The 25873-nt window shown below is 44.2% G+C and overlaps 1 protein-coding gene across 1 annotated transcript in view; it reads right to left on the bottom strand.

Moving 5' to 3' along the window:
- cps1 (carbamoyl-phosphate synthase 1, mitochondrial) overlaps nt 1-13877 on the bottom strand; it is a 72031-nt gene extending 58154 nt beyond the window's left edge. The window contains exons 1-16 of the mRNA XM_066686435.1: nt 13645-13877; nt 12872-12981; nt 11304-11448; nt 10287-10376; nt 8471-8527; nt 8272-8364; nt 8105-8194; nt 6925-7053; nt 5827-5933; nt 5279-5420; nt 5088-5165; nt 4883-4981; nt 4591-4686; nt 4174-4363; nt 2336-2493; nt 878-1006 (exon numbers count right to left, since the gene is read on the bottom strand). Of these exons, the coding sequence (XP_066542532.1) occupies nt 878-1006; nt 2336-2493; nt 4174-4363; nt 4591-4686; nt 4883-4981; nt 5088-5165; nt 5279-5420; nt 5827-5933; nt 6925-7053; nt 8105-8194; nt 8272-8364; nt 8471-8527; nt 10287-10376; nt 11304-11448; nt 12872-12981; nt 13645-13725 (1794 nt within the window). The 5' untranslated portion in view covers nt 13726-13877. The remainder of the gene's footprint in view (nt 1-877; nt 1007-2335; nt 2494-4173; nt 4364-4590; nt 4687-4882; nt 4982-5087; nt 5166-5278; nt 5421-5826; nt 5934-6924; nt 7054-8104; nt 8195-8271; nt 8365-8470; nt 8528-10286; nt 10377-11303; nt 11449-12871; nt 12982-13644) is intronic.
- Between the last annotated feature and the right edge of the window lie 11996 nt (nt 13878-25873).

Here is a 25873-nt window from a genome sequence, read left to right as displayed (position 1 = left end):
CAGCGTCTCAAAACTCCATAAAACCCTCCTTTCATGACTTTTCCCAGAAATGTCAGTGTTATGACTTAAAATCATCAATGAGAAGGCTAGATTCAATTGATTTTTGCTCCGGGATTTCACATGCATTTCACAACTGTTCACTCGTTCTAATCTTGTTATTCAGACATGCAATTAAGATTTTTAAAACACACACCACAACACAGACAGCACCTCATCAACATTCATGACACAACTGATCGGGTAATGGCTGGCTGTGATGGAAAACCATCGTCAACGATTTAGACTGAAAACATACATTAATGTGTGGAATTAAAGGGGACGCATTACATAAAAATTACTTTTTGGCGCATGAGCACATACATTTGGGGATCTGGAGCCCACCCACCCACAAACTGTAGAATAATACAATCTAGTTTGTTGTGCACGTCTCAAGTGTGAAACATGCCATAAGATAAGTCACCCTGATTTTGGGCTGCACCTTACGTAGAGAAAAGACATTTCAGAGATGTTCTGCCTCTTCAAGAGGTGGTTAAACACAGCAAAACACGAGGGTTGAGAAATAAGTGCACTGAATAAAGATGAATCTAAAATTGCTTTCATCAGCGAGAGTGTTTTAACGTAAGAAAATAGCGACAAGTATCACAGCATTTCCTATTTTCAGGAGCACGATGAGAATCAGATACAGAGCACCTGCAAAACAACAGATCCACATTTAAATAAACACTATTAATGATTTACTACACATTACTGCATCTAGCAAGTAATACTTTCATTATAGTAGCTCTACTTTCAGTTGAGAATCCCTTTACTGTGAGGCAGGCATTATATCTTTCCTCTCCCAAACTGCCTCAGACATTTAAGACATTTGAAGACTGACCTTCTGTGCCGTCTCTTCTAGCTTCTGTCTGTTGGCACAGAGGCCTGAGCCCAGTCCTCCCAGAGCATAAGCGGAGCGTAACATCACTGGATAGCCAATTTCATCCGCTGCCTTCAGAGCATCTGCCACCTACAGGTCATTAGAGACAATTACATCACACAGAAAATGGTCAAACGTCTGCTCATCACGCATTACTTCTGAAAGGGTATCAGTGTGTAGTGTACCCCACTTTTCCTGCTGCTGCCACAGCCTCCGCTGTTGGAGCAAACTTTACATCAGATGCTTAAACACTGCTGCTAGGTAACAGGGTTCACTGTATTCAGCTACTGATGTTGGCCCTGAATCCTAACCCTAACTCTTAACTGATCCGATAGTACTGGATGGACCTTCATCACTGGATGAAGAACACAGTCCCATACCTCAGTATTGTAGTGCTTTATACACACCTTGCCCAAGCTTGACATTGGACATGGTGACCTCAGACTCATAGGCAGCTTGTCCACAGTATCCCATTCTATTGGTCATTAAATTGTTCAGTCATAGCTTGTATACGTTTTCTATGGAGATTATACAAACTGAGTGTACACAGCTGAAGCCCTGTTTTAGTTAAAGTTAAGGAGCTGGTCTGTAGGTGAAACCTTTTCAATAACTGTGTCAGCAACGGGAGCACATTAGGATGTACACACACTAGGCAATCTGTACCATGCCTGGGCACGTTTGACCCCGAAAGTCCAGTTCGTTTGAGCTGTTTTAGTGCTGCTTTCCATGCCCTATTCCATGTCCAATTAAAGTAGTGGGCCTGGGCATGGTACGCACCAATGTGAGCGCCAACCACGCCTGAGCATGATGTCCATGCTGTGTTAGTCACTGTAAACACACACATCAACAAAGGGGACACTCTGATCTACTCATAGACATATACAGGGTCTACCACTGAGGTGCAGTCTTTTCCCGAGATATTTCCCAAGTACTTACCTCAGTAGAAATCTTCTTTTACATGTCATTACCATTCAAACAAAAAACGCTCCACTAATAATCAATAAATAAATAAAGTATATGAGACTGCATGAGTTACTGCTGACATAACTTCAACTAAGCCACAAGTACAATCATGAACTCCACTGTGCCGTGCAATCATGCCTTAACTAATGTATTTATTTATTTTTATAGCCTGTTAACATTAGTGTGCTTGTCTCTTGGACATTAAACACAGTGTGAACGCAGGCCAGAGGGGAAGAGTGGAGATGGCACATTCAGGTTGAGGCATGGTGCAGTTCAAACAGGTCAAGTGTGAGTACACCCTTAAAATAGATGAATATGTTTTCTGGTTTATTTTAAGCATTCTAAACAAACTTCAAATGATTCATTCCACTGTGTCCTGAGCTTTGGCACGCTGAATAATATTTCATTAAAAACCTGAAAAAAGAAACTGAACAGAACTGTACGGGACTCTCTCACCGACTCCACTGCGACACTAGGGGCGATTTTCTCATTAATCTCCATCAGCTTGTCAGCAAACAGCTGTCTGTCCTCTGTGGCTATGATGGACTCAACAGGTGTGCCCAATACCTTCACCCCATACTCCTGCAGCACACCACTGCGAAACAGCTCCACTCCTGACCAGACAGACAGAAACAGCAGGCAGGTCATTCTACATGTTCACACACACAGATAATAATAATGGGAACACACAGGTGAATGAACAAAAACATTAACAAAAAATAAACAAAGAAAACATCTGTTAACATATGAAAGTCATTAAAGCCAGGTACAACACTCATTCATTCATTGTCTGTAACCCTTATCCAGTTCAGGGTCTCTCTCACTCACACACACACACACACACACACACACTTTTGAGTCACCAATCCACCTACTAACGTGTGCTTTTGGACAGTGGGAGGAAACCCACGCAGACACAGAGAGAACACACCACACTCCTCACAGACAGTCACCCGGAGGAAACCCACGCAGACACAGGGAGAACACACCACACTCTTCACAGACAGTCACCCGGAGGAAACCCACGCAGACACAGGGAGAACACACCACACTCTTCACAGACAGTCACCCGGAGGAAACCCACGCAGACACAGGGAGAACACACCACACTCCTCACAGACAGTCACCCGGAGGAAACCCACGCAGACACAGGGAGAACACACCACACTCCTCACAGACAGTCACCCGGAGGAAACCCACGCAAACACTGAGAGAACACACCACACTCCTCACAGACAGTCACCCGGAGCAGGACTAGAACCCACAACCTCCAGGTCCCTGGAGCTGTGTGACTGCGACACTACCCCCAGCTATTACTTTACTGAAGTAATAGCCTCTTGTCTTACAATTACGTCAACGCTGACTTTACATATAAAGGTGTGTCTAACTATCTTTGGACCCATGTATAACACACATGCAAGATGCTAATCTGATGCCGTTACTAAGGTAAGAAATTTCACATTTCCAGAATAACAAATAGGGCTATGAATGATTTTGAATGCACTGAGAAACCTGCAGAGTCTATAATTAAATTAACTTTCATTCATTATCTGTAAGTGTTTATCCAGTTCAGGGTCGCGGTGGTTCCAAATCCCGCCTGGAATCACTGGGCGCAAGGTAGAACACACCCTGGAGGGGGCGCCAGTCCTTCACAGGACGACACACACTCACACATTCACTCACACTCCCTACATTAACATTTATTTGCCCATTTATTTAACATTTAAGGACTAAATCCTTCACAAAGTTGTTATTTAAATGCTTTTAAATATTTTATTGTGCTCTAAAACACATTTTGAATTGAGCATCAAAAATTATTTTCTGTGACTGTACTGAATAAACACACACTGGCAATTTATCAAAAAAATAAAAAGCATAAGTGAATCCAAATCACACCTACGGACACTTTGACCTACCAATGTGTGTTTTTGGACAGTGGGAGGAAACCGGAGCACCCGGAGGAAACCCACGCAGACACAGGGAGAACACACCACACTCCTCACAGACAGTCACCCGGAGGAAACCCACGCAGACACAGAGAGAACACACCACACTCCTCACAGACAGTCACCCGGAGGAAACCCACTCAGACACAGAGAGAACACACCAACTCCTCACAGACAGTCACCCGGAGGAAACTCACGCAGACACAGAGAGAACACACCAACTCCTCACAGACAGTCACCTGGAGGAAACTCACGCAGACACAGGGAGAACACACCACACTCCTCACAGACAGTCACCCGGAGGAAACCCACGCAGACTGTGAGAGGTCATTTTACTCAGCGACTCACCACAGTTGAGCGCAGTCTGGCCACCCATGGAGAGCAGGATGCCATCAGGTCTTTCGGCTTTAATCACCTCCGTCACAAACTGGGGCGTGACGGGCAGGAAGTAGACAGAGTCGGCCTGCTTGGTGCCCACCTCGTTAGTCTGCACAGAGGCGATGTTCGGGTTCATCAGCACCGTCTTCAGGTTCTCCTCCTGCACAAATCAGGGGTGTTCAATTATTTCTGAAGTCCTGGTGTGTACAGTCTTAATGACCATCATGTCTTTGAGGTTTTATTTGGGGGGACCTGGTAGACTCTTCACAAATCAAGTATGAAATGATAGCACTGTGGAGCTGGGCTCCGTGATTCTACTTCGAAAGTGAAGCAAAACGATTTGCCGACTGTTTAATGAACTGTAGTATTGCATCCTGCTGGATTCACCTTCATAGCTTTCACAGCTTGTGATCCTGAATAGTCAAACTCTCCAGCCTGACCAATGGAAAGTCCCCCAGAGCCCAGGACTAACACTTTAGAGACCTGCACAGAGTAAGGAAACCACAACAGGGCTTCAGAAATACAGGTGTACTTCACTAGCATTAAAATAAAACACGTGACAGCGTAATAAGAGCCACACTTGACTAATGATGTTCTTTTTAATCGTAGACGATGAGGGCAATAAGTTTCCATGTCTTTTAGCTTGGGCCTCCTGTTAACAAGTGTGTGTCTCCCTCACCTGGGCTCTTTGTGGAACTGCAGGCTTCTTGGGCATCACAGATACAATGCTTGCATCTTTTCTTTTCTTTATCAGTGATATGAAGGCATCAAACAGGAACTATAAAAAATAAAACACAATCATGTTCATTAACATCAACATACAAAGCCCTACTATCTTTACGTTTCTATTTGCCAAGTAACAAACAGTGATTACTGTGCGTTACCTCTGTATCTGTGGGACCTCCCTTTGCCTCTGGATGGAACTGAGCAGTGAATATGGGTTTGGTGTTATGCATGATGCCCTGAGTGAAATAAATGAAGCACAATTAACAACAATATTTCTTATTATAAGGTGCCCATCTTCCCTAATGTTAGCAATGGCTGCTGTTTGTAGCTTCACAGTTAGACAGTGTACCTCATTGGTTCCATCATTTGCGTTGATAAAGAGGGGGCTCCAGCCTGGAGGCAGAGACTCGCTGTCTATTCCATAGCCGTGATTCTGAGCCGTGATGAAGGCCTGCCCAGTCATCACATTCAGCACTGGCTGATTCTGGCCTCTGCATGCAGATTAGAAGCACATGAGTGTTTAGCCTCTGAGAAAAACTATTTTTCAAGGAGACAATGCATAAGTGAATGTAATATTTACAAGGATAATGAGATGTGCACATTAATATTCCTGTCATAACACTGTTAGTCTTATCACAATGTCTAAATATGTCTTCGTAAACAAACCAAAGTTGTGAGCAAAGATATTTCAAACCTTTAATGAGTGAACTTTAATTATTTAATATGATCACAGTAAACCTGCTACATTTAAATTACTAATGTAAATTTCCAGGCATGCAGTTTCTACCCTTGTTTTTACCCTTGTTTTACTGGATTTATCACATATTCAAAATGCGTGTCTGTTTAAGAAAATCATCTGATCATCAGACTACATCGTGCTGCTTGTTTTAGCGGTACCTGTTCCCCATGGGCAGTTTGTAAGACTGTGCTCCAGCAGCCAAAGCTGTAATCTGGTTCCCCATACAGATGCCAAAAACAGGCTGAGGCCGATCACTGTCCAGCACCTGACACACAAAAGCAATGAAAAGGGAATGTAAACACACACATATATATATATATATATATATATATATATATATTTTTTTTTTAAATAGCGTGAGAAATATATACACATATAATGTATAATATTGAATGAGTGTTACTGGGAGTCACTTTGGCTACAATTTTACATCGAATGAGAGTGTTGACAAGAAATCTGTTACAGTTCTATATGGTATGTGTCACATCGTGTCCTGTCGTGTCTGTGTTCCCTGCCATGTTCTCACTTAGCACATGGCTCTGTTTGTTGTTGTTCCTGTCTCCGCCCTAGTCCCGCCTTTGTTCCGCCTCCTCGTCAGTGTCTCATTTGTAATCCTGCCCTCTCGTTATCTGTCTCGGGTGTCTCTTGTCTACGGAGTGTATTAAAGTTCCCTTGTCTCACTTCCTCTTGTCAGTCATGTCGTTTCCAAGTCTGTCTGTCTCCGTCATTTCCCATGTCGTGTTACTCAGTCTAGTCTGTCTGTCTGTCTCCGTCATTTCCCATGACACGTTGCTCTGTCTAGTCTGTCTGTCTGTCTCCGTTGTGTTGCTCGGTCTAGTCTGTCCGTCTCCGTCCTTTCCCACGTCGTGTTGCTCGGTCTAGTCTGTCCGTCTCCGTCGTTTCCCATGACACGTTGCTCGGTCTAGTCTGTCCGTCTCCGTCGTTTCCCACGTCGTGTTGCTCAGTCTAGTCTGTCTGTCTCCACAGTTTCACCGTTGCTGTTTCCCCTGTTGTAGTTTTGCTCTCTTCTCGTTTCGTTTCTCTGTCATCGGGTTGCCAAGTCTGTATGTATCTGCTGATCCACGTTTAGGTTTGTTCTCTGTTTAATACTCTGTTTAGCTCTCCATATTCTAGTTTAGTCTGTTTAGCTCCCTGTATCTTTCTGTTAAAGTCTCTGTGCTAATTAGTGCATCTAAATTTTCACATGACTTTTTTTTACATTGTCCGCTGTTAACCCTGACAGCGTGATGCAGTACCTTGCGAACGTTTTGGATCAGGGCTTCAGCCAGTGATGGGTCTCCAGGTCCGTTAGAGATGAACAGGCCGTCGTACTCCAGACTCATGAGATCCTGATTCCACGGCACTAAGTGCACCTCAGCTCCACGCTAAAACAAATACAGACACAGTAAACATCTACATATTGATTAAAGTAACTGAAACATTTAAGATTTCTACATCATGGTTACACTGAAACACAAAAGATCCAGTCTAGTATCAAACCCACAGCTATTCCAACTGAACTCTCACTGTTGCATAAATATTATTAGAGCACATTAAAAACACACTCAATCTGGGCATGGCCACCAGTTTCTGATCATTAAAAGGTTATATATCTGTCTAAAACATATGTATTTGACTTTCAGATGTTACCAATACATTCATCCATTCAACATTCATAGGGGTTAGTGGTGCAAGACCATTGTGAAAAAGAAAAACTATGAGTATCTTTACATCACCCCAAACCTCAACTCTTAACACTTCTAGCCTTCTACCCTACACTTCCTTGTAAGGAAACTGACCTTTCTTTCACTGTTTATTTCCTCTTAGGGAAGCTTTAGACCCATGATTACAGTTTACTTACTTAGCGTAGAGTAGCTTGCAGTTAGTTAGCTATTTACAAAATGAAACTACACGTTGTCTGCGCATTTTCCACAAGAGACGCAAAACTCCCACTTCAATATTGAAGACTAGCAACTAGCAAATAATCCAATCCACAAAAGTTAAACCTGACTGTATACGCTACTGTGCAAAGTTTTTAGAAATGAGATCTCAAAGAGCTAATTTACTGAGCAGTAAGAGTTTATTTACTCCAAAATGCTTTCCTGAAAAAGCTATCGTAATATTAGAATAAAAACAAACAACACTGTTACAGTAAGTGTTTTGCTGTGAGTAAATGTTGTAAATGTGTTGTTGTAACCCTTTCCAAACCTCTCCAGGTGCAGTCCAGTATTATGAGGTTATTTCACAAAACATTTACATTTTAGAGAAATTTCTGCTGTATAGAGTATGTTTATACACACACATTTGAGAATATTATATATATATATATATATATATATATATATATATATATATATATATATATATATATATATATATATATATTCTCATATATAATTTTTTAAGATAATATTAACTGTCCACTAAATAACCTACATTGACAAGTAGCCTGATTATGTTGTGCTTGATCCCGCAGTCTACTGCCACAACTTTGATGGGGTTGCCTTTACCAAACACCTGTGTTTCCTTGAAAAGAAAGAAATGTGTGTCATTTCACCAGTTTACTGCTTGTAAACCTCACTGACACCTGAAGCTTCAGTTACCTTTGTAGAGACTTCTGCAACAAGGTTCCGTTTGTTTGGATCAGATATTTCTATTGACTCTCCTTCAAACTCAATCTTCCCCAAAACTGTCCCCTGAAGGAACAAACTCATCAAATACATATTGTGGCATAGGAAAAAAAATATTTAACAAGAGGTTGTTCAAACTTTCCATACCAGAAAGAATGAATAAGCTGCTAACCTTATCTCGAATGATTTTGGTCAGCATCCTAGTGTCCAAACCATACAGAGCTGGTACCTGCAAAACATGGAATATTAGGGTATACCTAGAGGTTACACCGTGTGGTTGTAATAATACAGTGTTTATGTTTGCACGTGAGGGGGGGACAAGTCGAGAATATACAGAGCCTATAAATACTGGATGTTCCAGAGTGAATTGCATAAACTCCACTGAGGCCAGTCATTGTGTTGTATTTTCTAAGTAAGCTGACTATACATATATATTGGTTAACAATTCCAGTTCAGAACGCAGTAGTTGTTGAAGTACACAGGCCTTGCAGCTGAGCTCAGGGTGGAAATAGGTGATAGGGGATATGTAGACAAGGTCTGCTACATCCCGTCTTGGGGCCGAAAACTTAGGACAGCCATGAAATAGTTATCAGAAATAGGTGGAAGGTCTAGTCAATGGTTGTGGATAAGGATTTCCCAAGCTAGTTGGAGCAAAACACTGTAAATGCGGAATGGTCGAGGTGTGTTTTAGGTTTATGGAGGACAGGACAGGTAAGATTACTGTGCTGTGTTTGTTCGTGGTGCATCACGTAAAGCTCACATGGAACTGGTGGCACTCTTCATACATTAACGGTGCCAGTGGGGCTAGATACAGCCTTAGTCACCAGGGAGTGTGGATTTATGGTTTTGATGGTTAAGAGTATGATAGAGGCCTGTAAAGCTGGCCTCGATTGGGGTGGGTCTGGGACGCCTGATCTCACTGTTGTGGCTTAATTTAGCAAAATATTGACAAGGGGAGGTGCCTACGCTGTGAAGAGTCAGTGATGTGGTGGGTGTTTTGGCAGCTACATGGCCTGGGCCCAGTGAGTAACCTTAGTTAAGTGTAGTTAAGGGTTGCTGTTCAGATCATAAATGGCCACAGCAGCCTTAATGGTTATGTGTATGTTACTATTTCATTTAAAGGTGATAAGGCGTATCTGATTGCTGATCAGACCATAAATGGATATGATATTTACTGCTCAGCCCTACTGGCACCCCAGGGGTTTGTCTATTGAAACACAATCAGTATAGAAGTCCAAGCCAAGTCTCTCAAAATCTTACAAACACAATGACAGTTACTTAATTTAAAACATAGCTAACAGGCTTCTATTTGAGCACCGATTTAGAATACTCTAGCTATTATTAATCCTTGTGTCTGGACCAGAAGGCAGCTTATTTATGATCTATAACCAAGAGGGTGAAAGATGAGAATTAATGGAGCAGTGCATTTTTCAAAAAACAAATTAAAATCATGATGTGTACATATGCAGAAAGCAAAGCATTTATAACAGTAAAAGCAGCACTCTCCCTAAAGCCATGATATGATGTACTGACATACTAATGGCTTCATGATAGGGACTTCTATGCTTAGTCATGTGTTTCCTCTGCTGAAAAGTGATATTTTCACAACTGGAGCCACAAATGCTACAATGGGAAAAAAACCTCACTAGCACTGTTCAAGGTTATATGCCACCACTGTGTTAGTGCATACAAGTTTACTGCTTTATTTACTTGACATCCATGTAGCATTATTTGCTTCCCTAAAACATTTGTTCACTTTTCTTGCTGTCCTCATTTGGTCAGAATCCAATCTAAACCTTGACCGGTCCAAGAGTCAGAAGCTAAGACGTGTTTACGATCTGTAATCCCAATCTTATCCTGCCTGGAGCTGGTTAAGTTAGGTATGCAGCATAAGATTTCAGTGTTATGTAACCTGGATTTTTTTCTTTTAAAAGGAAGAAATCTGCCTCAAGGACCATGATTGAAAGCCACAGCTTTTGCACACATACCTTTTCCTCCTGCAGCCACTGTGCCAGTGACTTGACTGAGTTCCAGTGGCTGAATTCATGGCTGTAGTCCTGCACCAGGAGCCCCGATACCTGCCAAAACCAATACAATAACGCGATGTGAAAATGGGACGTTCTGAAGCAGCCATTTTGCTCATTCTCTGGAGGACTGAGAAGAGGATTCACACGGATTATGGTGAACGTTATCAACCTCAGCCAGGCCAAGCACGTATGTGAGACTTCTCTTTAAGTTTACAGAGCAGTGACAGTATAATAACAACAACTGAAAAATACAGAACATTCAGTATGTCCCAAGGAATGTTTCAGATTTAGCACACGAGACAGTTCCAGACACAAAACCACAAGAAACGTTCAATATTAATGCAATCAAAATCACACAGAAGCATTCCAACATCAAGCCTATCATCCCAGAGCTGTAAAAAAGCCCATACAGCAGCAAAGGAAGACAAACTCCCTCCATTTTTAATCATTTCTGGACGAGCAGGTGTCCAAATCTTTAGGCTATATCATTTCTGTGATTTGTATCATTGACTGTTTGAAGTCGTGAGGCGCTGCTGCTTTCCTATACAATTTAAATTTATTACAAATGACTTATTAACAGGACTAATTATTTCAGAAAACAAAAGGTGGATTAGCTAAGTCTATATACGGAAATCAGCCAAAGCATCAAGCCTCAGCAGCACTGTTATATCTGGCCCAGCACAACGTACACCAACATGCCACCACCACGTCAGCGTCACTGCAGCGCTGAGGACGATCCACCACCTGAGTGTTACCTGCTCTGATGTTCCTGTGGGGGTCCTGACCATTGAAGCACAGAGTAAAAGAGGGACAACAAAGTATGCAGAGTAACAAGTGGACTAACACTTTGTAACTGTAGAACTTTAAATTGCACCTGTGTTGTCAATGGAGGTTATGAAACGAACATTAAGTGTAGAAGCAATGCTGTGGCGGATTGGAGAGTAGATTTATGGGTAAATGTATACAACGATAACCCACCTGAATGCGGTCGGACTCCAAGTTTTTTCTCAGCCCTAATTCATCAAGCTCCTTTGTGTTAGGAACTCCATAATTGCCCACAATGGGGTATGTGAGTGTAAGGATCTGACCTCTGTAACTGGGATCTGTGAGAGCTTCTGGATATCTGAAAGACAAATAATCTCCTCATGTAACCATAGTAATAATAATAATAATAATATAAATTCTTTTTTTTTTCTTTAACGTGGTCCTAGCATTGTTTCTTTACTCATAGCTGAGGTTTATTTTCTAGAATTTCTAACATGTTATGGATAGTCTTCCAGTTTCAGAATTGTGTTTTAAAACGTGACAAAGACGTTTTCCTAAGTGACTAAAATCTTTTATCACAAATCAGTAATATCTACTGGAAAAAAATGAGAGGCCTTGAATTCAGATTTAAATTGATTCACAGGTGTAAATATAAATAGGAATAACAAAAACAATACAGGGCAGCATAGTGGTGCAGTATTTAGTGTCACAGTCACACAGCTCCAAGGACCTGGAGGTTGTGGGTTTGAGTCCCTCTCCGGGTGACCGTCTGTGAGGAGTGTGGTGTGTTCTCCCTGTGTCTGCGTGGGTTTCCTCCGGGTGACTGTTTGTGAGAAGTGTGGTGTGTTCTCCCTGTGTCTGCGTGGGTTTCCTCCGGGTGACTGTCTGTGAGGAGTGTGGTGTGTTCTCCCTGTGTCTGGGTGGGTTTCCTCCGGGTGACTGTCTGTGAGGAGTGTGGTGTGTTCTCCCTGTGTCTGGGTGGGTTTCCTCCAGGTGGCTGTCTGTGAGGAGCGTAGTGTGTTCTCCCTGTGTCTGCGTGGGTTACCTCCAGGTGACTGTCTGTGAGAAGTGTGGTGTGTTCTCCCTGTGTCTGCGTGGGTTTCCTCCGGGTGACTGTCTGTGAGGAGTGTGGTGTGTTCTCCCTGTGTCTGCGTGGGTTTCCTCCAGGTGGCTGTCTGTGAGGAGCGTAGTGTGTTCTCCCTGTGTCTGCGTGGGTTACCTCCGGGTGACTGTCTGTGAGGACTGTGGTGTGTTCTCCCTGTGTCTGTGTGGGTTTCCTTCAGGTGCTCCGGTTTCCTCCCACAGTCCAAAAACACACATTGGTGGGTTGATTGGTGACTCAAAAATGACCGTAGGTGTGAGTGTGTGTGCCGCCCACTCCAGAGTGTCTTCCTGCCTTGCGCCCAATGATTCCAGATAGGCTATGGACCCACCGCAACCCTGAACTGTCTAAGCACTTACAGATAATGAATGAAAAGCAATATAGGATTTTTTTTTTCATTACTACATTTTATTTTAATCAAAATCATAATGTGAAAGACGGAAATTACCAAAGAGCAAAAGCTGCAATTTTTTTTTATTATAAACGACATTATCAAGAACAATGTCTTAAATTTTTGTGCAGTGAAAGTAAGATGTTTCATACAGAGAAAAACTTACATCAACTAAAATTTCTGGTCACACTCTCCTTCATAAATCCCTCACAAAGACACTTATCTTAGTTTTAATGACTATAATTAGTGGTTTCTGACGTTCAGAAAGCTGCGGACGAGTCTCCTCACCCTACGAGCCCGGTGTTGAAGACCAGCTCTCCTGCAGCTGATCTCTTATGCCCGAAGGAGTAGCCCTTCATCACCGTCCCATCCTCAAGAACAAGGTGTGCCGTCTGGGCCTGTGAACAACACCAATCAACACCAATATCTTCACAGAAAAATATATATGTTGCAATGACCTTTAATTATTACACAAGGCTTTGTCCCTGCATGCTGGAATGATGCAATATTACACCAGCTCGGCTGGTTTAGATTTGCAGGCATCCAGCAACGTGTTCCTACTGCCTCAGTCATATAAAAGAAGTGAGGAAGTAAATACAAGAAATCTGGCCTGAGAATCACACAGACAACACAGTGGATGACAGAAAGTCAGGGGCAGACAAGTCAAAGCCAAGGCCAAGGTCAACACACAGCTAGTGAGAGTAACTGATTAGTAGTTTGTCCATTCATTCATTATCTTCAGTTCACAACAAATTATATAGTTTACTTAGTTTTGAAGCTTCATTTGTCTTAAAAACTATTTGAGATGAATGTGAGACATACTCCTTTTCTAAACTAAACAAGGGTTTATGACGTCATAATTGATGTTTAATCCTTTTAATGTAGCTGTTAAGAAGTTAAAATTCTCTCTTGGTGTAAACCCATGAGTGGAACAGGTTCAGTTGTTGCTGAAGTGTCCTTTAACAGTTGTTTTGATGGTGAATAACTTACTGTGATGCTGTTTAGTTTTGTGGGGCCACTGTTAATTAGTGAATGAATGAATCCTAATGAGGGTCCGCTACCTTGAGGCTGAAAGACCGCTGTGATGATGTGGCTCTGCTCCTCCAGCGTCTCTTCAGCAGCGCGGCGGCTCCTCTCAGCATTTCACTCCCGCTTTATTCCTTCACTCCTCCTATTCTGGCTCTGTTTGTGGTTGTTAAAACTCCCTGTGTCTGGGAGAGTGGAGCGGGCGGCGGAGCACAGCTCAAAACCTGCTGAGCACCGGGAAAGAGAGAATCACACGTGTGAATGGAAAAGTGAGAACTCCCGGTGATTCCAAGCCCCGCCCCCACGCTACACTTCTTAACTCGATTCTCAATTCTGAATCTCGCGAGTCGACTCTCATTCTCATTCAGGGCAACTTGTAGAGTCGATTCAAAGATTCATTTTTAAGAGTCGATTCCATAAAGTAATAAAATGGAGAAAACACACTGACACACACCACTTCCCCGATAAGAACTTCAAAGCCACATGAAATAATGTTTGTTATTATGTCTTTGTGGTGTTGTTTTACTGAGTTGTTCTCACTCTTACATTCGCATGTGTAATTTTCCCTGAGGGGAAGACAAACATTTAAAAAATTGATTTTGCGTTTCCTCGCAAACATAAGACAGGAGTTTTAGGGCCACGTCATGGGGGAAAAAAATAAGATTCCGAGAATGAAGTCAGAATTCTGAGAATAATCTCGAAATAAGTAAAAATGGTCCGTATAATTCCGAGAATTCATTCATTATCTGTAACCCTTATCCAGTTCAGGTCGTGGTGGGTCCAGAGCCTTGGGCGAAAGGCGGGAATACACCCTGGAGGGGGCGGCAGTCCTTCACAGGGCAACACACACCTACGGACACTTTTGAGTCGCCAGTCCACCTACCAACATCTGTTTTTGGACTGTGGGAGGGAACCAGAGCACCCGGAGGAAACCCACGCAGACACAGAGAGAACACACCACACTCCTCACAGACAGTCACCCAAAGGAAACCCACGCAGACACAGGGAGAACACTGATGTCTGTGCTGACATCAACACGTGTGACTGTAGCCTAAAGCTACCCAGACGTCTTACTGAAATTAGCAGATGATCATTTATTTTTCCTCAACAAATGTAAGTGACAATTAGAACAGAAGATCTACTACAATGTTATATGTTCAAACATTTTTTGGAAAATTCACTGGCCTTGCTTTTATCAAATTCCTGATTGCATAAAGCCAAAAGCAGAAAAAAAACACCCAATGCTGCAGCATTTCTTTAATACTGTTAATGCTGTTCCTGCTCTGGGTGACTGTCTGTGAGGAGTGTGGTGTGTTCTCCCTGTGTCTGCGTGGGTTTCCTCCGGGTGACTGTCTGTGAGGAGTGTGGTGTGTTCTCCCTGTGTCTGCGTGGGTTTCCTTCGGGTGACTGTCTGTGAGGAGTGTGGTGTGTTCTCCCTGTGTCTGTGTGGGTTTCCTCCGGGTGACTGTCTGTGAGGAGTGTGGTGTGTTCTCCCTGTGTCTGCGTGGGTTTCCTCCGGGTGACTGTCTGTGAGGAGTGTGGTGTGTTCTCCCTGTGTCTGCGTGGGTTTCCTCCGGGTGACTGTCTGTGAGGAGTGTGGTGTGTTCTCCCTGTGTCTGCGTGGGTTTCCTCCGGGTGACTGTCTGTGAGGAGTGTGGTGTGTTCTCCCTGTGTCTGCGTGGGTTTCCTCCGGGTGACTGTCTGTGAGGAGTGTGGTGTGTTCTCCCTGTGTCTGCGTGGGTTTCCTCCGGGTGACTGTCTGTGAGGAGTGTGGTGTGTTCTCCCTGTGTCTGCGTGGGTTTCCTTCGGGTGACTGTCTGTGAGGAGTGTGGTGTGTTCTCCCTGTGTCTGCGTGGGTTTCCTCCGGGTGACTGTCTGTGAGGAGTGTGGTGTGTTCTCCCTGTGTCTGCGTGGGTTTCCTCCGGGTGACTGTCTGTGAGGAGTGTGGTGTGTTCTCCCTGTGTCTGCGTGGGTTTCCTTCGGGTGACTGTCTGTGAGGAGTGTGGTGTGTTCTCCCTGTGTCTGCGTGGGTTTCCTCCGGGTGACTGTCTGTGAGGAGTGTGGTGTGTTCTCCCTGTGTCTGCGTGGGTTTCCTCCGGGTGACTGTCTGTGAGGAGTGTGGTGTGTTCTCCCTGTGTCTGCGTGGGTTTCCTCCGGGTGACTGTCTGTGAGGAGTGTGGTGTGTTCTCCCTGTGTCTGTGTGGGTTTCCTCCGGGTGACTGTCTGTGAGGAGTGTGGTGTGTTCTCCCTGTGTCTGTGTGGGTTTCCTCCGGGTGCTCTGGTTTCCTCCCACAGTCCAAAATCACACGGTGGTAGGTGGATTGGCGGCTCAAACCTGTCCATAGGTGTGAGTATGTGAGTGAATGTGTGTGTGTGTGTGTTGCCCTGTGAAGGACTGGCGCCCCCTGCAGGGTGTATTCCCACCTTGCGCCCAATGATTCCAGGTAGGCTCTGGACCCACCGCGACCCTGAACTGGATAAGGGTTACAGATAATGAATGAATGAATGAATGAACGTTAATGCTGTTAATGTTAATATTAAGTGTGAAACTGATTATAGACTGAAATGAAAGTTAGTTTTCATTCAGAAATCTTCTTGGTAAGTTACTTTATGTGCTTTGACTGTTAAAGGGAAACAATGTACAGTAACTTACAGATTAGTCACAAATGTACTTCTTTGCCTCAGACTTCAGACAACCTCAGACAACTGTAGTCGAAGTCACATTATAACTGGAAGTACTTATTAAGTTATTCCTGAAGTTTGGTATATAGTCTCTAATATAGGTGTTTTCTGCATGCCAGCTGTGCTGTAAAATGCCAAGCCCAAGTGTGCAGTAATATAACATAATAACTCTGCTGTTTGACAGGCATCACCATTCTCCATATCTGCTGCAGCCGCTGTGCCTTTGCCTGTGTTGTGACAATGGTGGGCAGTGGTAGTCTGGGATTAGTGACACTGCAGGAGTTTGCTGAGCATGGTGGCACTGCTCTGCTGGGTTCAGCAGTCTGTCAGGAGGTGCAGGTTAGGCGTGAGTAATGCAACCCGGCACTAACTTTCAAACAAGCACAATGTACACTGCCCCTTTCTGCCCCCTCTGTAACACACAGGCTGGACTGGCCCTTTTGCTAATGTAACACATTTAAGTAGGGGCCCTAGGCCCTGCCACTTTGAACTTGCATACCCACGTGAAGAATGAAATTTGCAAGCAGACACACTTCCTCAAAGTTCCCACTTGCTTTTTTGTGTACTGCTGTGGGCTTTGGGGTGCTTTCCAGGAAACACTCATTAATTCATTCATTGTCTGTAACTACTTATCCAATTCAGGGTTGCGGTAGCCTACCCAGAATTGCTGGGCGCAAGGCAGGAACACACCCTGGAGGGGGCGGCAGTCGTTCACAGGGCGACACACACACACATTCACTCACACCTACTGATTCTTTTGAGGCGCCAATCCACCTACCAACGTGTGTTTTTGGACCATGGGACAAAACCCATACTTACACGGGGAGAACACACCACACTCCTCACAGACAGTCACCAGGAGAAAACCCACGCAGACACAGGGAGAACACACCAAACTCCTCACAGACAGTCACCCGGAGGAAACCCATGCAGACACAGGGAGAACACACCACACTCCTCACAGACAGTCACCAGGAGAAAACCCATGCAGACACAGGGAGAACACACCACACTCCTCACAGACAGTCACCCGGAGGAAACCCACGCAGACACAGGGAGAACACACCACACTCCTCACAGACAGTCACCAGGAGAAAACCCACGCGGACACAGGGAGAACACACCACACTCCTCACAGACAGTCACCAGGAGAAAACCCATGCAGACACAGGGAGAACACACCACACTCCTCACAGACAGTCACCAGGAGAAAACCCATGCAGACACAGGGAGAACACACCACACTCCTCACAGACAGTCACCAGGAGAAAACCCACGCGGACACAGGGAGAACACACTACACTCCTCACAGACAGTCACCAGGACAAAACCCATGCAGACACAGGGAGAACACACCACACTCCTCACAGACAGTCACCAGGAGAAAACCCATGCAGACACAGGGAGAACACACCACACTCCTCACAGACAGTCACCCGGAGGAAACCCACGCAGACACAGGGAGAACACACCACACTCCTCACAGACAGTCACCCGGAGGAAACCCACGCGGACACAGGGAGAACACACCACACTCCTCACAGACAGTCACCAGGAGAAAACCCACGCGGACACAGGGAGAACACACCACACTCCTCACAGACAGTCACCCGGAGGAAACCCACGCGGACACAGGGAGAACACACCACACTCCTCACAGACAGTCACCAGGAGGAAACCCACGCGCACACCGGGAGAACACACCACACTCCTCACAGACAGTCACCAGGAGAAAACCCACGCGGACACAGGGAGAACACACCACACTCCTCACAGACAGTCACCAGGAGAAAACCCACGCGCACACAGGGAGAACACACCACACTCCTCACAGACAGTCACCAGGAGAAAACCCACGCAGACACAGGGAGAACACACCACACTCCTCACAGACAGTCACCCGGAGGAAACCCACGCAGACACAGGGAGAACACACCACACTCCTCACAGACAGTCACCAGGAGAAAACTCACGCAGACACAGGGAGAACACACCACACTCCTCACAGACAGTCACCAGGAGAAAACCCACGCAGACACAGGGAGAACACACCACACTCCTCACAGACAGTCACCCGGAGGACACCCACACAGACACAGGGAGAACACACCACACTCCTCACAGACAGTCACCAGGAGCAAACCCACGCGGACACAGGGAGAACACACCACACTCCTCACAGACAATCACCAGGAGAAAACCCACGCAGACACAGGGAGAACACACCACACTCCTCACAGACAGTCACCCGGAGGAAACCCACGCAGACACAGGGAGAACACACCACACTCCTCACAGACAGTCACCCGGAGGAAACCCACGCAGACACAGGGAGAACACACCACACTCCTCACAGACAGTCACCCGGAGGAAACCCACGCGGACACAGGGAGAACACACCACACTCCTCACAGACAGTCACCAGGAGAAAACCCACGCGCACACAGGGAGAACACACCACACTCCTCACAGACAGTCACAAGGAGAAAACCCACGCAGACACAGGGAGAACACACCACACTCCTCACAGACAGTCACCCGGAGGAAACCCACGCGGACACAGGGAGAACACACCACACTCCTCACAGACAGTCACCAGGAGAAAACCCACGCGCACACAGGGAGAACACACCACACTCCTCACAGACAGTCACCAGGAGAAAACCCACGCAGACACAGGGAGAACACACCACACTCCTCACAGACAGTCACCCGGAGGAAACCCACGCAGACACAGGGAGAACACACCACACTCCTCACAGACAATCACCCGGAGGAAACCCACGCGGACACAGGGAGAACACACCACACTCCTCACAGACAGTCACCAGGAGAAAACCCACGCGGACATAGGGAGAACACACCACACTCCTCACAGACAGTCTCCAGGAGAAAACCCACGCGCACACAGGGAGAACACACCACACTCCTCACAGACAGTCACAAGGAGAAAACCCACGCAGACACAGGGAGAACACACCACACTCCTCACAGACAGTCACCCGGAGGAAACCCACGCGGACACAGGGAGAACACACCACACTCCTCACAGACAGTCACCAGGAGAAAACCCACGCGCACACAGGGAGAACACACCACACTCCTCACAGACAGTCACCAGGAGAAAACCCACGCAGACACAAGGAGAACACACCACACTCCTCACAGACAGTCACCCGGAGGAAACCCACGCAGACACAGGGAGAACACACCACACTCCTCACAGACAGTCACCAGGAGAAAACTCACGCAGACACAGGGAGAACACACCACACTCCTCACAGACAGTCACCAGGAGAAAACCCACGCAGACACAGGGAGAACACACCACACTCCTCACAGACAGTCACCCGGAGGAAACCCACACAGACACAGGGAGAACACACCACACTCCTCACAGACAGTCACCAGGAGCAAACCCACGCGGACACAGGGAGAACACACCACACTCCTCACAGACAATCACCAGGAGAAAACCCACGCAGACACAGGGAGAACACACCACACTCCTCACAGACAGTCACCTGGAGGAAACCCACGCAGACACAGGGAGAACACACCACACTCCTCACAGACAGTCACCCGGAGCGGGACTTGAATCCACAACTTCCAGGTCCCTGCAGCTGTGTGACTACGACACTAACCTGCTGCGCCACCATGCCGCCTCTTCCAGGAAACATCTAACCTTTTAAGGAGGTAGGCAGCTGTGGCCTAATGTTTCGACCAGAGGCCTTAGGACTAAGGGGTCTTTGTTTTTATTTTCATGACCAGCAGGAATATTAGTTGTGGTGGGAGTAAAGGAACAGCACTCTCCTCCTCCCTCAATCCACAGCTGAGGTGCCCGTGAGCAAAGCACCAAACCCACAACTGCTCCCTGGACACCGGAGATGGCTGCTCGCCGCTCTGGGTGTGTGTTTCACTGCCACAGATGGGTTAAATGCACATTTCATTTTCATGACCCATTTCTCAAGTTTGCTAAACACAGTGTGCAGTTAAGCAGTTATACACAAGAGGGAGTGCTATAACGTGAGACACTGACACTGGTGTGCTGCGGTCCTGAAGATCAGTTACACAGTGCCAGTGTCTCATGTTACAGCTCAGGCTTTGAGCGTATTACTGAGATTATACCACAGTTCATTATCACCATTTATTGTTAGGTTTTTTGAGAAAGAAAAATTGTTTGTTCATCAACCTTCAGAAAGCTGTTAAAATAGTTCCATTCCGTCACACATTCCTTTTTGCCCTTTTCAACAAAAGCTGAATCTTGAAGTGGTATGTTCATGAGTTTTGAATCTGGTTTCTCTCCAGCGAACCGCACCACGTTTGCACGGGTCTTGATGGGAACCAAGGCTGTGTTTATTCTGTTCTCGGTCTAAATCAGGAATAAACTCACAAAATGTCAATAAAAAGTCATGGTGTAACGATTGTTTACTGCAGATTCAGACCAGAGTGATGTATCATACACATGTAAATGAAGCCATGTTCTCTCTGTTTAAGCTGAAAGTGAGTATTTTGGAGCAACTGTGCTGCTGAGCTGGTGAATGAGAGCAGGGGAGATAAAAAAAAAACTTGCCTTTTACAGTAAAAGTTACTGAAACCACAGAGATACAGCATTTTCCTGTTTTAATTCCCTGTGATTTTCTTTTGTTGACAAATCAGAAATCACCATCCTCACTCTGTTCTAAACCAGGCGTGCGAACGGAAACTGAACTGGTTCCCAGTTGGTCGAAAAAGTCTAGAAACTCCACTGCTGTCTTGTAAGGAACTAACTGTCGTGTAATTAAACACAAAGCACAATGTTTTACAAAAGTTAAAGTTATACTGGGCACAACATATAACTTGGGCTGCACGGTGGTGCAGCAGGTAGTGTCGCAGTCACACAGCTCAAACAAAGTGTGATGCCTATCTCATAAGAGTAGGAGTCAGAGCTGGTGACCTTGGGCTTACAATAATGACTTTATAAATTATAATTCAGGAACATCACAAAATATATATATACATGATCTTTTAACTATAGGGCAATGTAACCAGACACTGGTGACAACTGACAAGTAAGTCATTAAACATGCTTCAGAGGTGATAATAGCCAAGACGTAAGAGATAACTGACAGTTCATTAAAGAGGTCTAGCTTTCAACAGAGAATTTACATGTGAAATTTTACAAATCTTTACTGTTCAAACAATGGATTTTTATGTAGGTGCTCTGAGGTGAATAAAATCCAATCCAATTTAAAGAGAAAATAATATAACGGTAATTATATTTTCACACCGCTCTAAACATCTTCATTTTAAGGGCCTTGTTTCAGTTCTGTCCCTTCTCCAGTGTCAAACTCAAAGCCTGAGAAAACACCAGGGACATACAGTGTGGTGACAAACGCTGCCATGCCTTGCCAAAAAAGCTTCATTCCTATTTTTAGAGCAGTAACTCTTTGAAAGAACATGGAGCAACACTGGCCATAAGACGGAAAATTGCTCAGTGATTCTGTAACTCTGGATGCCTGTGAAATGCATAGCTTTCTATTATGGCTCCTAAACTGAACCCCACTGCCTGGAACTGGCATCACAACAGATAAGGTTAGTTTCTGTCTTCTGGAGGGTGTCCACTTTGGCCCATGTCCCATCTGCCATTTTCAAACTTCTAAGGCCATATACAAGAGAGCTGAAAATAACTAGGGCCATCTTGGTCACTTGTCTAAGACCTCATTAGCCACTCTCCTTGTCTGTAGCCAACAACAGTGACTGTTTTCACATTCCCACAAAGTAGGAAATGTCTCAGTCATGATGTTCATGCCAAATACTCTCTGCAGTCCATTTTAATTTTATTTGCTCGTATGGTATTATGCATCCGCTCATTTAAATAATTACAACCACTGTGCCTTTAAGTGGAAAATGGGTTTGTATTGAAAACACAGAAAGCCTTAAAAACCTTAAAGGAGGGCAATAAAAATGTCAAATTACAAAGTTGTATTTCATTATATTTAATGTTTTTTTTTTTTAATGAGTAGGTTATTTTGAATTGTAATTTTTTTTTCCAAAATGTTGCATGTGTGATGGAGTATTTTATGACAGTTGCTGTAGTACTGGAGATCAACACACAGTGGCGACACTGAGCTGATTTAAATACATGACAAAAAGGAAAAGAACAAGTCTAGCCGGCACTGCCCATCCAAGATAGTAGAGCTCTAGAATATTCTTCAGATGTTCCCTTCTATTTTATTGTGTTTTGTTTGATATAAGAATCCATGTTCACAATATTCCACATGAAACATTAATATTATAACATCTAACATTATATATACAAAGTAAACAAAGGATACCTTACAGCATATGCCTTTCTACAAAGTGCAGCTGAGTGTGTCCTCTAAAAGCCTCTGCTAATGCCATAAAAACAGTGTTCAAAATAGTGCTCATGGTGACTGTATATTTGAATTCTTTTATTGATTTGTTTTTCAGGATTGTTCATGGTCGGTAAACCACTACCGTGGTGACCCTTAAATACTGAAATAGTGCTTCAGTGACTTCATTGACTCCACGAGACTATAATGATCATTCTTCTTTAGACATACAGATTGGGTTGCTTGGGGACCCTAGCAGGGAGGCACAGGAGACGTCCAAGGCCGAGGGCTACTTTGTTTAGCCTTACCCTTTATAATCAGGGCCGACTCCCCGTGAAAGGGGCTTTAAGTGGCAGGCCTTGTGGCACTGGACCAGCCCCCTTAAGGAGCTGTGGCCTCTCTCTGAGAGATCCCAAGAAACTTCACACCTCTCTAGAAGCACCTATAAATAGAGCCCATCTGTCTCTCGACTCGGTTACAGCCCCATTCCTTATGGAGCTGGCAGGGTGTGGTGCCCCGGTGAGTGAATGAGTGAGTGTCTGAGTGCATGAGTGGGGCTCCATTTCAGAATGAATGAGGTAGCCAAACATTAAATGCCAAAACATGACTTGTTTTTGTTGTGATGTTCTTGGGTTTGTGAAATCTGGAGACAGCCTTTACCTGTTACCACACGGTGTGACATAAAGGAACAGAGAGTGAGTAGGAACCACTCCCTACACCGATTTCTAAAATTGATCTCGTGCGTAATTATTTGTGGGCTTTTTACACTGATAAATTAGTTTTCTAACACGTCAACTAAAACTATAGCTTACACTACAACACAGTTCACATAAAAGAACAGAGATGCATTCTGGGATATCGCCTGGTTATATTTTAAATTATTCAAGACTAAATGAAGAAAGGCAGCCTAATATTTTTTAACACATTTAAAAGACAGCAAGTGTTGGTCAAAGGGCTTCACTGTAAGAAAGACCAAATGAGGTTTAAAACCAACAAATTTGCAGTTAAACCAAGAAAGATAGTAACCAGTAAACAAGGAACGTCCCTGGACGTTCAAAATAGCTCTAAAAGTAGTCTGTCCGTCAATGGGATATTTTAAACGTCAATGGACGTCCAAAATCCATCTTAATAAGTTAGTTAAGTGGTGACCAATCGATAACGTCAGTGGACGTCCAAAATGCGTTTTATACCAGTAATTTATTTTGGGACCAATTAATAACGTCAATGGACGTCCAAAATACGTCTAATAGTCGTCTTTTCAATGTCTGTGTTTGGACGTCTTTTCAACTTTCATTTTCAACCTTAAGAGAACGTTGATTAGACGGCAGTCATTACGTTTTTTCAACGTTAAATCAACGGCTAAATGTTTACTGGGTAGGAAATGCAAAAGCATCAGGCACATCAACGACATACAAATTAATAATACTCATATAAATGAATTTTTACTTTCTTTAAAAACGTTCTAGTGTGCAGAGACTTTGGAAAATGGAGGGTTGTTCCAGAGTTTATGTATGACAACAAAAAAACGCTGATCAGTTATGTAGCTAGGTGCCATATCATGTAAGGCCTTAAAAACGAAAAATAAAATCTTAAAATTGATCTGGATTTTCACTGGTAGAATGAACTTCTGTAATCAAAACGAGTGGTAATTAAAGAACGAATGATAGTTTCCAGGTGATTATAGGATAGAAGTGTTAGAGATGTTAAATAATTCAAAGATGGAAAAAATTACCCCATAGACGGCTTTTGTTTAACAGCCAAGTAAAAACAAACAACGAGATTTTTTGTTTGTGGACAAAAGTCCCGAAGACCTGGCTATGATAACAGCAGCAGTGGGTTGATGTTGTAGTTTTGTAGCAGTAGTGGATTTTGAGAACGAATATTAAAGTATTTCTCACGGTTCTTACAAAACAGTTCAGTTATCATTTTCCTAAAGTACAGTGAAATAAAGAGCTAGACTTGTTGTGTACGAGAACTCTTCAGCCAAACTTATGTTAATAGTGTTATGCTGACAAATACAGAAACAGAAATCTGTACTTAAATGGAGGGTTAAAGGTGCCCTTGGAGTAACTGTGCAAGATGTAGATAGGAGCTCTGTTGTACTCAAAGGAATTTTGACTTCTCCATGTCTAACTTAGGCCACCGTGAGTGCTCAGCTGGCTTTAGTGGCATCGTGTAAAGGTTATTCAGTCTCCTCTCCGATGGTTCCTATAGAGGGGTGATGATGTGAGACTGAGGAAAGGAATTAAACACTCCCGAATCAACTAAGGTCATATACTCAGTCTCTATCGCCATGTTGTATCAGCCACAGAGTTCCTCTAAGACAATGTTCAGTAAGTAATACAGTGTAAAATACAGGAATATAGTAAAGTTGACATATTATATTCAGTTGTGTTTTTTGTGGAAATCTTCTGAAATAAAGCTTATTAAAAGGGAAGTTTCTTTGCTGTTGTTGAAACCTCTTCTCTTCAGGAAAGGTGTAGGCAGACCCGTAAACATCTTCCCTTAGTTCCCATTGGGTTCATAAAGAAGTTGCACAGCAAAATCCCCAAAATCAAGTTGACACCTACAGTGACGGAACCACTCCAGTCTGCTCCACCATACCACAAGCATGAATTCTACAACGGTGGTGTTCAGCTTGGTTTTGAACTTCAGACCAATTTCTAGGTTGCATTTACATGTATGGCATTTCCCAGTTTTTCCAGAGTACCAAACAGAAGTAGGCCATTAGAAGTAGCATTAGGAATCGTTCCCAAGTGTGTTTTCACACTAGAGGTGTTTTGGTTTTCTTTTTTCCCTGTACCAGGGTCCACCTTCTCCTTGTGATCGGTACATTTGTTCAAATGTAAATGCTGTTTTGGAGCCTGAGCATCAATCTTTGGTCCTTTTGAAATCAGTGGTCTGGGTTTATTATTATATTTTCGTGCCGTTTGCTGCAGGTGTGGAAGCAGTCCGCTCCCAGGGCCACATTCGGGGCAACGGTAACTGCCTTGACTTGTCGTGATACTTCTCTTTCTCATGTCTAATAAAGCCACAGTTTTATAGGACTGGAGCAAGGTTACTTTGTGGAGTGAGTGTTTGGACTAAGAGCATGGAGAAAAATGAGTTGGCCTGCAAGCGAACGTCTCATTGGTTGCGGGAGCTCCTGTGCTGTGAAATGTCTTGCATTCCAAAAGTGTTGTTCCCAAGTGTTTTTGTTCTTGGGAAATCTTGAACAGCAAATGAGTGAAGCTTCTTCCTGTACACA

Source organism: Hoplias malabaricus, chromosome 12 (assembly GCF_029633855.1).
Source record: "Hoplias malabaricus isolate fHopMal1 chromosome 12, fHopMal1.hap1, whole genome shotgun sequence".
In the NCBI taxonomy this organism is placed as follows: domain Eukaryota; kingdom Metazoa; phylum Chordata; class Actinopteri; order Characiformes; family Erythrinidae; genus Hoplias; species Hoplias malabaricus.
This window is presented reverse-complemented; position numbering and strand designations above follow the sequence as displayed.